The sequence below is a fragment of the Ciconia boyciana genome, chromosome 1 (assembly GCF_034638445.1).
Source record: "Ciconia boyciana chromosome 1, ASM3463844v1, whole genome shotgun sequence".
In the NCBI taxonomy this organism is placed as follows: Eukaryota; Metazoa; Chordata; class Aves; order Ciconiiformes; family Ciconiidae; genus Ciconia; species Ciconia boyciana.
Window position 1 is genome coordinate 109,244,158 of NC_132934.1, and position 11,535 is coordinate 109,255,692.

Sequence of the window (11,535 nt, forward strand, 5' to 3'; positions counted from 1 at the left end):
CTGAAAATGTGCTCCTTTGTCAAATAACACTTGACAAATATATACCGAATGTTAAATGTGTGTACGTGCTTGACGCCTGTTTGTAGCAACCATGCAACAGTGGGTACAACTTCAGCTTTAAAGACAGCAATCATATTCCAGTTATTTTTAAACCTTGAAAAACGTACAACATCCGGCACTTTACATGTGCATTTTATTAGTAACTATCAGAACGCCTTATCACACTGATGACTCAAACGCTGTACTAAAGAGCTCTGACTAAAGCTGATGAGGGCTGTAGAGGTTTCGCAGCCTTGTCTCCCAGCCCCAGGCCAGCGGCTCCAGCCTCCACCTGCCCCGGGAAGTGGCGGGGGGAGCACAGCGCCTTCCAGCCCTCTTTGCGTGGGGGGTCCTGCGGCTTGCTTCCAGCGCAGTTTCACACAAAAGAGAAGGAAATATTCTAGGGGCACACACGCTTCTTCCCGAGGTCGTCTTTCTGTACAATACACGCTTCCACTGGTAGGTCTGACAATAATAACCTTTTCCTCCGGTCAGCGGGGAAAGCCCAGAAAAGAAAAAATGAAACAAGCGCCTCAACACGTTGAAGTTCCCCACGCAATAAGGGGGCTAGCAAGCGCCTGCCCCGTCTGGCACCAACTCGCTGCAGGCTTAGCGTCCCTCAAAACCGCTATAAGTCTCTCAAAACCGTGACAAGGCCTCCGGCGCGGCCTGCGCCCACCACCTCGCGTTCCCCGCCCCGTCCCCTCACACCTCACCCGCACGACGGCCCCGTTTCTGCGCGACGCTCCTCCCCTCACACGCAGCGCTGCGGCAGCCCGCCCGACGGCGCTCCCGCGTTGCTAGGACACCGAGCCCGCTCCCTAGCAACGCGCCCCGTCCCGCGGCGCTTTACGGCAGCGGGGGCGCTTCCCCCGTCCCCTCCCTCGGCGGGAGCCGGCGGCGGCCGCGGCGCCGCCATGTCGTCGCCGGGGCGGTCCGAGGAGGCGGACCGGACGCTGTTCGTGGGGAACCTGGAGAGCCGCGTGCGGGAGGAGATCCTCTACGAGCTCTTCCTGCAGGTGGAGGGCGGGCCCCCAGGGGCGGGACGGGGCCGCAGGGCGGAGGCCTCGGCGGACCCCAGCCGGGCGCGGCGGCCGCGTTGCCCCCGGGGCCGGGCAGGGGCGAGGCGAGGCCCCGGGCGGCGGCGGCGCTGGCGCTGCTCTGCCCTGAGGAGCGGCAGCGGCGGCCTCCGCCCCAGGAGCCCAGCGCTGAGAGCGGCCGGAAAGCGCGAAGCCGCCGGCCGGGCAGGGCCGGGGCCTGCCGGCAGCGCGCCGCGGGGTGCGGCGGCCGGGGCCTGCCGCCTGCAGGGCGGTGCGCGGGGCGGGCGCCCTTCGCCTGTTTCGCCTGTTCGCGGCCGCCGCTGCGGCTCCGCCACCCTCGGCGCGCCGCGCATGGGAGCGGTCCCTGTGCCAGCCGTCTCCCCTTCCTCGGTGTTGTCTCCTCCCGGCTGTGCACGTCTTGGTGCCGCAGATGGGCCCCGAGTTAGCGAGGAAGTCAAATAATTTAAAGATGTTCTTAAAATCCCCAAGGAAAAGTATTTTTTACCCTTTTTGGCCACGTATTCTGAGCAATAAATTTTTGAGCAATAATTTGCTTAAGTGTAAAACCTGAAAATGAGTTGAATAAGGTTGAAACTTAACAGAGTGCGAGAGGCAACAGGAATGATCTGCAGGTGGGGCTCTGGACTTCCACCTGTAAATGAGCTTTACATCAAAATGGTTTATGTTTTAATGCTTGAGAAGATACTAAAATCTCCATCGGTGGGATTTTCAGGGAGGTGGTGGGAAAATGCTAAGTAGCTGGACCTGTTTCAAACCTGAGCATAATTCTCTTTCTTTGGAAATAAGGTATGCCAAGGAGGAAAGAAAACGGCAAAGACAGAAAATGTTAAGACACTGACTTGCCTTCAGTTTTGCTCTCACATTGGCGGTATCTTTGGCTAAGCCAGGCTTATTAGCCTGGAAGTAGTAAGGAAAAGAGGGGGGAGGATACGGAGAGGAGGGAGCATTATATCAGTAATGCAAGCATCACATTCCAAGATGGATTGACAACAGCTGCTGATTATGGGCTTTTCCTGAATTTGTTTATGGTGTGTTTGTTTTGTGGTTTTGTTTTTTTTCCTTCCTGGCATGATTCAGTCAGCCTCTGTCAAGCTGAAAGGTCCCAGACTCTGACTGGGCAGTTTAGCTGACAGCATGGCGATAAACTCACTTCTACCAATCCACTAATTTCCCCCAGTCTCAGAGTGAACCTTGCTTCCTTCTGGTGAGTTCGCAAAATAAAGAGTGCAAAAAAAGAGGTGGGCAGAATCATCTGTTCTCTCGCGATTTCATTTGCTAATCAATTATTTCTACTCACCAGTTGTATTCCACTGATTAATACTTGTCTTCTTAACTAGGCAAGACCTCAGCATGCTACCCCATTTGCACTGAAAGGCCTTTTTGTTTGGTATATTCTAGCCCTTTGGGTTTTTAGCTGTTCCCATCTCTTCCTAACTTTCAGTTTTAAACTTCTCCCTGTTTCTTCTTTTATTTTCCCCCTTCTTTTCTATGCCATATTTCTACCTGTTTCTAATACTAAACAGTAGTCTGCTGTTTAACTGTAAATGTTAGGTTAAGAAAGCTTATCTTACCAGGGAACATGAGTAACACCATACAAATTCACGTACAAAAGTGATAAAAATAAGTGGATGCTCTCAGAATGCAGTTTTGCATGACTCTTCTGCATAATCTGCAGCAGTCATCCAGCTGCTGACTTTTATCTGGGTCTTTGGGTCATCCCAATAACACTTACTTATCTTTTTCCTTCTCTTCATCTTGTTCTCACTCAGGTTTCTCTGTCTTTTGCTGCAACAGCATATGCTTCTCATTGCAGTATTGTCCTTTCTTGGAAAGTGTACAGTTCAGTATTCCGCCTATGACATAGTCCTAAAGATGCACTCCTGACCTGTAGCTTTTCCCTCATCAAATTATGAGCAAGTATCTATTACTACTTCTAAACTATTAATATTTTTATTTATGAACAGGAAGACTACATATTTAAAAGACTGATCTGCAAAGGACTTGAGTTTGTTGCTCTTAGTTCTTGAAGAGCCAGATCCTCCTCGTTAGGCGAATAATAATCAGAAGACTGGATATATGTAACTCTTTTAAAAACTGCAGTATAGTGCAGAGTAACAATAAGAATGCCTTAAGGAGCCAACCAAGCAAAAATAAACATGTTCAGGATCTTACTGAAAGCCCTTCTTTAAAAACACACACACCCCCAAAACCAAACCAAACAAAACCCAAACAAACAAAAAACCCCAACAAACTTCAAGATATCAAGATATTTGGAAAGACGAGATCAACATTTTGAAGATTCCCTGCACAGGACGACCTAGGTAGTATCCATTGCTGTATAGCCTGATCACCCTCTGCACCAATAATAAAAAATGGTACATTATTTTTGATCCTTTGTGTTTGTCTATATGACTTCCCTACTTTCACCAGGGTTGGGGGGTGGGGATGTTTCATTTTCAGCAAAAGCATCTTACTTAATTGAGGATTAGTTTATACACAGCTGGCAAAAGCATACAGCAATCAGACATTATTATCACAGATGACAATCCTTAATATCTTCAGTCTGACAACATGGAGGGTATAATAAGGGGGATGGCTCCACATCATCACTCTAAATGCTCACAGCAGACAAATTGCAGGTTTGTTGTTTGACAGGAATCGTTGAAAATGCAGAATAATAAAGTAGATTACTTTCTGTGGCTTATTTTCTTCATCTGAGCATATGCTGTGTGTTTATTTTGAATGTTTAACTGTTTATGCAGTTTAATTGCTGTAAAGCTGTTATGAGTTAACTTGTGTTTGCCTGAAGCTATAGATGACTTCTGAGCGACTTTTACTGAAAAGTACATATCCTATCAGTAGTAGTAGTGGAAGCCAGTTCTACCAGTGAGTGCTGTTTTTTGGTTCAGAACAATGAACTCTCCATCTGCTACAGTAATTTAGATATTCAGTAATTTTTACTGATGGATTAAAAAATAACTATGTAACTTATGTTCACTTCATTGCTCATCTGAATATTATATCCTCCTAAAGTTAAGTTGTTGCATTCTTAACACTCCTGAGCTGTGGCAGGAGACTGCTGTTGGCCACTTCTTTTCACTCTGCTAAATCAGCTGTACAGATGCATAGGTTGTTTTGATGAGAAACTGTTAATTTGGTGACTAATACACTGATTCCATCTTATGTGGAGAAAATTCGTCATCTTTGATATCTGTTATGGAAATGACGTTTTCTTTGAAAATGGAGCCAGTATTTATGGAATATCACTGGTGTAATTTGGTTCTAGAAGTACTATGCAAGGATTAAAATGGTATATGTAGGCAGAGAGAGAACTTTTCAATGAAGATATTTCAGCCAAAGGGTGTGGTTTAGAGTTTTGGTTTTTTTTTTGGGGGGGGGGGGGGGGGGGCGAAACAGTATGTTATCTCTGATGGATCACAGGGTCCCTTGATTCCCTGCCATGCAGTTGTGATGAGGGTTAGGCAGTACAGAACACTGGTGGTTCCAGAAGCACTACTCTCTATTCAGGTTTGCTTTCCCACAGTGTTGATGCTGCCCACTTTAGGAATTTAAGCAAAAGTAAAATAGAAGCATATTCATGGAGTAGGTCACTTTTACATAGTTGATATTATCAATTTGCTTAGTTATATTAGCTGTGCAAAAAACCTCTGTAATAATTATACTAGCAGCTGTACACACATAAGATAACTTTTGCTATGGAGTCAGTAAATTACTCTTCTCCCCTTGCAGCAATCATCATTGTTTTAAAAATAATCAAAGTTTGATTATTAAAGACTAAACATCACCCATGGACTGATGCTTGGTTCCCTTTTAACGTTTGTGGAGCTGATTTTTGTTTGTAGAAGGCTCAGAATTTGAGCTTGGGGAATGTGGAGAGACATTTTCAAATTAAGTAGATATTCTTATACTGAGAAACTTAAACTGTTTCTGACTATGGAAAATATATGTCATTATGAAATATTCAAAACAGAATGAAGTGTCAGTCTCTGTTACTTTCTGTGAGAAAATAACACAAATTTCTTTCAGGCTGGACCATTAACCAAAGTGACAATTTGTAAGGACAAAGAAGGAAAACCTAAGTCTTTTGGATTTGTCTGCTTTAAGCACAAAGAATCAGTGCCTTATGCAATAGCTTTGCTGAATGGAATCCGTTTGTATGGAAGACCAATTAAAGTGCAGTATCGGTTTGGTATGTCCAGTAGTCTCAGTGATTAACTTTATGTCTTTGTAATTTTTTTTTTGAATGACTAATTTTTAATCCTACAGTCTTTTACAAAGAGGATGATTTATAGTTGGAACAAATTACAGTCCATTTTTTTTAAGAAACAAAAACTCTGTGGTTTTTGCATAGGGAAGGATTCAGTCTGTATTCTTTGTTTACTAAGAGAATACAACAGGTTGGTTCAGAACTTGCAAGCAAGCTCAGACCATGCTGTATGGAAGACATAGCAACACAGGTTTTCACACCAGATTACATTTAGGAATCAAGGTGTGACTTTAACTTGCAGTCTGGCAGGAAAAGTTGATTTAGTAAGTGCAGCAACTATCAAGCTGTTTGATAGTTTTTATACTAAAGCCACAGAGTTATCAGAGCTGTTGTTTTTTTAAGTGGAAGGGATTGTAGTTTGAAGAATATAGTCAGATCAGAGTCACATTCTTAATTTTATGTTTATGAAAATAAACCTTCTAGAAAGCTAATGGTCAGGCCACGCTTGCAACCCAAATGTTAAGGACTCATGTTCCCACTATGCACTGTGCCACTCCTTACTTCAAAGGCTGTACAGAGCAGTTGCTGGGTTTAAGTAGAATGGCTGAGGTTCCTAAAATCAGAAGTATCTCCCACGTCTGTAACTGAATGGGAATTACTCTGTTCTGGATTACTTCAACAGTCCGGATTTATGTTTCTGTAAGTGAATAAATGATAAATGAAGGTTTTCAAGCAGTAAAATGATGCCATAGATTATCTGCCATAAAATGGCACCTTACCTTTATGTACTACCTTAGATATACTAGCACACTGCAGATGACACAGAACACTTTCTGTGTTTTTAACTTGCTAATTGAATAGTCATAACTGAATAGTCATTATGCTCTTGTCTTATTTACAGGGAGTTCTCACTCATCTGAACTAAACAGCCCTACACATGGTTTTGAGAACTATATTGACTTACATTCACCTTCATATAGGTAACAAAGATCACCTGTGAATGAATTGTATATTTGTAAAAAAATCTTATTATGAAAATTAGTTGATGTGGTAGAGCAATCTTCAGGCTTTTCATTAAAACAGCTGTTGCATGCTTTAATTGCATCCTTACTGATGAATTGCAAAGGGCTGTAGTTAATTTTAACATTTGGTTGTTTAGCTTGAATTTTCCATTCTTTGTTTCTGTAAGGAAAAAAAGGACCATGTTACAGGACCATGAGAAAATATTGTAATATGGTGTTTGTACTAACAATGTTTGCAGTTGTTAGGGGAAAAGAATATGACAATGGAGATAATCTTTTTAAATCCATTGAGTTTATATATGTATTTTTTGTGTGTGTATGTACAAGCAGCTGTCATGCACATATGAATGCACAGGTGTAAAGCTGTTATAATGGAAGTCTGAACACCCCAGATTCAGTATTTTTCAATGTTTCAACATTTTTCTTTACAAATGTGACAGAACTCTCTGTGGAAGCTAAACTCCCATGGTGAAATCCATAACTCTTTTGCATCTCCACTTAAGTACATGTGAGGATTACTCATTAATTGAGCCTTTGGGTGTATTTTCCTTGTCTTATCAGTTTTTTCATGGAAGTCCAGTTGTTAATATCTCAAGTCTCCTCTTGGATATTCTCATTCTAGCCCAAGAGTTAAGTCTCAGCACTCTGGTAAGCAGTTATGTGGTGGACGTCTAGTCTTTGTACGTTTGCTTGTTTTTCCTAGGTATCAAGAGCCTTATGGAAATCCTCCATTTCCTGTTACTCCTTTTCCAATGAACAATAGTTTACCTCATGAATACTCAGGCTTTCAAAAGATGGTGAGTTTGTGTTAAAAGTTAAAAATTTGGGAGCTTTTTTATGAAGTCAAATGTATTCTGCATTTCTGCAAACAACAGTGCTTATTAATGTCTCAAAATGTGGTTTAGGCTGCTAGCTTTGATTATATTAGGTCTATTTATTTTAGCACTTAAGGGTACTATAGTAACAGGGGATCTACCAAACCAAACTATTTTCTTACTGCAGGAATGTCTTAAACGTATATAGCTTAGCGAGGCTAAAAATGTCAGAGTCTACAGACAGCGCGCTCTCCTGTACTGTGTTCCAAACCAAGCCCTTGGTGAGACAAGCTAACCTAGTAAAATTACAACCATGCAAGCAATAGCTTCTTCATATACAGCTAATTCAGTCAGGGAACCTCTTAGCTCTTCTACTCAATTCAGAAATGCCCAGCAGAAGTTTGAAATGTTCTAAAACCAAACCTAAAACTCACCCAGCCCATCACCACTGCCCAAGTTAGGGCAGCAAGAGTTTGAGGGTTTCTGGCCTGAACCTTTACATGCTCCTGCAGTTCTCACATTCATGATTTACTTTCACAGCAGTAGGCAGTGAGAACCCGTGTTCCACTTCCCCTCTAACAGACTCTGGCACACTGGGCCATTCTTGTCCTAATCTCTTTTGTCTGAGATATTCCACAAGGCAAGGCAACTGGTCTCTTCAGATGGCAACCTGTGGGCCAAACACATAATGGAGCTTCTGAATCTGATGAGTATGGATCGGTAGGACTGAAGAAACCCAGTATTTAATGTGAGGTACCAACTGTGGATAGAACTGCTGCCACCCAGTCTGGGGAATGGCCAGCCCTTTGTAGCAGGGATGAAGTCTGGACAGATTACTCCAGCTACCTGCAATCTGAGCAGGAAAATGGAGAGGATCTGTTTCCTGTTGCACAGAAGTGGTGGTGGCCTGCCTCTCCTCTTCCCAGGCTGTGCTCTCAGAAGAGCTGGTGCTTGCACAAACTTCTCCCATCACCTCCACTGTGGTTGGAAGGCTCTCCCCCACTGTGCTCACTGATGAACCCACTCCTCAGTAACAATGCAGTACTTAAACACCGAGAGACCAAACTCGGCAGACCAGCACACACACCCAACTTCATCCCATTTTCTGCTTGCAAGAAGGGATAGTATTGCAGTATGTCTCCAATGATAGTTTGTTGCAGTTTCAGCAAGAAGCAAGCTCCTCACGTGTACACCTTCACACACCTACCTCACCTTTATTTGGGTGAGCCAGGCAGGTTACTCACTTGGAGTCTGCCTGCACATATAACATACTCGGACATGCTCCCCATAATTTTTCTGGTTACTGCCAGTCAGTAGAAAGCCGCTCTTTTCTGACCTTTGTAATTCTATTTCTGTATTTGAACTGTGCATTTTGTATGAGAGGGACTCTTGGGATGCTTTAGGGACTATAGCAATAAGCTGGACACTTACTGCGTTGTTCCAAGTGCTTTGATCTATGGATTCACTATACCTTGTTGGAACGCCTTGTTCCATAATAACTTTAAAATTAGTTAAACCAGGTTAAAAAAAATTGCAGATGTGCATGTCTACATCAACAATAGGCACTGCAGTTACAAATGTTTATAAAACACATAGATGAAGAAATGAAAGGAATGCCATGTTTGATTACCTTACACAAGGACTAACTGGCAGTTTAATCTTAAATCAGATTATGTCTCTGTCCTAATTTTGCCATGAAAAAATTGTCTACTTTTTCCAACTATACTAGTTGATATAATAAAATGTATAAGCTTTATTCTCAATCATTCTGTGTTATTTTATAATTTATCGGTATTTTCATTGTATAAGGTGTAATGCATGCAAAATTAAACTCTTCAGAACTTCCTCTTTACAGTGGTAACAACTCAAGTTTCTGTTTCTCTAGATGAACCATTTTTTAGCACAGCAGTACACAGTACAGAGTCCAATGGGTCAACAATTTCCTTACTATCAGATGACTCCGCCACTGCCTTCAAATTTATCCTTTTCTCCCTATCAGAATCAAGCAGCAAATTTTAAGTCTGCACAGGGTTCTTTTGAATTGGCCCTGCCACATTCAAGTGACTGTGAACTGCACCAGGTGGATGAAAGCACCTCTAAAAGAAAGAGAGAACAGCAAAGTGGTGACAGTGACTCTAGTATTGAGGATGACAAAATGAGACAAAGAGGGCGTGACCAAAAATACAAGAAGCGCAAAGCCAAGAAAAAAACACGGTAACAGTGTGTAACTGGATTCTTTTTTTGAGAGAGAGAGAAATTTAATCTTTCATCTTTGCACTTTATTAAAAAGGAATGTTCAAGATTCATACTATTTTTTAAATGTGTTATGCATAAAGTATACTGATACTTTATTTAATCTCAACCTATTTAAAGAGGAAAGTACTACTTAAGGTATGGGAAACATTTAAGAAGATAAAGTTTTCCTAATAAAGGAAAAAAAATAGTTGGTTCCTCCCCCCCCTCCCCCCCCAATCATGGAAGGCTATTATTTCACTACTATAGAAACTTTATGAAAATACATAATTTCAGCCACTCGTGAAGCACATGTATCACTTCCATCACTTATGGAATGTATTTTTGTGAATGGTGTAAGAATTTTCTGGAGCCACTGAAGAAGTGAGCGGGCAGAAATTCCAAGTGTCACATCAGAGATGTGCTCGTCACTGAAGTAGCAACACCTATAACTTTTTATCTTTTCTGATTTAGCTCTGCTGTTACTTTCAGTTAGGATCACCTTGCATGGTTATTGGAACTGGTTTTTTCCAGGAGTAAATTTGAGGTAAAATATGGGCATTTGCACTAACTACAAGACTTACATATGTATCAATACTCAAATGACTGTATGTACTTTATGGCTGCAGTTATGTACTGACTAGAATTACAGGCATATATATGCATCTTTCTATAAAGTTACTCCCTAGTGTTTTATTTGCTTATTTAAGACTCTAAATGTTCATTGTAACAAATGGATGAAAAATTTAAGGAGTATCTCATCTAATTGATAGCACAGAACCATGAGTCAGTGGAGTTAGTACTACCTCTTAAGAAGAAAAGTTTTTCCCTTGTTTGGCAGAGGAAGAATAAACTATCTCCTATCGTGATGAATCAAAGTAGTCAAATGACCTATTTTTTTATCTTTCATAACTGCTACCAGCAACCTATAGACAGATGCAGAGGTATGGTCTTATACAATACCAAGTACAGGTGAAACACTTTTAAGATCCTATTATATGAGAAGGAAAAACACTTAATTTTCAGCTATTTAATATTGCTTAAAGTTAAGTCGTCTTTTCAGACTAGATGTAGGCTTCAAATTGAACCTGACAGTAAAAAAGGATTTTGGTTTTATTAAAGTCAGTTTTCTTGGTTATAAAGTTGGGTTGCTTGAAGGGAATACTTTTCATCCTTACACCAGTATTGAGAAAGAATATCCCAGTTTACTGGTGTAAAGGTGATGTGTTTTACAAGCCCAAATGAGTTTCAGAAACTGAAGAATGTTTAGCTTGCAACCATTTCTCTTTTGTCTGGTAAGATAAATGACAGCTAATAAAATCACTTTCTCAAGACACTGCTTTTAATTTCTCAAAGGGTTTACTTCTTTAGCCTAAGAGACATTCCTGTAATGCCACCGTATGACACCCTTGAAATGTCATTAGCAACTGAATTCAACCTTCTCTAGAAATAACTTATGTAACAAAGGTTTGTGCCTTAAATAAGATTTATGCCTTATGTTTTAAGAAACTTGCTAAGTCTGCCCACTCCCTTTCCTTTTTCCTTCTACCCTTCCACACAAACACTTGCCCCTTTATCTTTTTGTTTGCTTGTTTGGTTTTTTCCCCCACCAGTAACTTTAGGACTAAGCTATGTAGATGTGATCTAACTTCTGTTGGAAGATGCTGCTTACATTATACCAGTAAGTTGCTGCTCACATAAGTTGCCACAATAATGGAAAAAGTTAAGAAGTAAAATACACTGGATTTCTTTAAACCTGTTCCCTATGTTAAAGAAATTTAAATATAATCAAGTAGAGGAAGACTATGTTAACATTAGCTTAAGTTAGAAGTGAAGTTCATCAGACAAAAGAGAAAACAGGTGAATGCCCAAACCAGAGTTAGCCTACAGAAAGAAGCTTAGTCAGGTCTATGCTAATGTGGCCTTATCAGACTTCCCCAGTGGATAGGTAAGATAATTGTTCTATGCAATTATACTCTACAAAGGAATGTCAAGGAGGATCATATTGCATATGTCTGATAAAATATCAATACAGTTCTTCTAGAGAAATAATTTTTCTTACCCTCTTTTTTCCCAGTCTCTTTTTTTCCTAAGGGAGGTACGGATTTTAACCACCTCTCAATATTCACTTACCTAAA

General features: G+C 41.2%; 1 protein-coding gene across 3 annotated transcripts; it reads left to right on the forward strand.

Moving 5' to 3' along the window:
- The first annotated feature begins 835 nt into the window (after nt 1–835).
- On the forward strand, nt 836–10,720 carry RBM11 (RNA binding motif protein 11). 3 transcript variants are annotated; one of them, XM_072886146.1, is made up of 6 exons: nt 904–1,058; nt 3,065–3,475; nt 5,148–5,310; nt 6,230–6,308; nt 7,054–7,147; nt 9,051–10,720. In XM_072886146.1, exons 2-6 carry the CDS (start codon nt 3,473–3,475, stop codon nt 9,381–9,383), a joined length of 672 nt encoding a protein of 223 aa, XP_072742247.1. In that variant the 5' UTR covers nt 904–1,058; nt 3,065–3,472; the 3' UTR covers nt 9,384–10,720. The 3 variants fall into 3 exon arrangements, with proteins under 3 accessions (XP_072742230.1, XP_072742247.1, XP_072742238.1); XM_072886137.1 differs by having other exon boundaries at nt 918–1,058; nt 1,887–3,475; XM_072886129.1 differs by lacking the exon at nt 3,065–3,475 and having other exon boundaries at nt 836–1,058.
- Nucleotides 10,721–11,535: the final 815 nt, after the last annotated feature.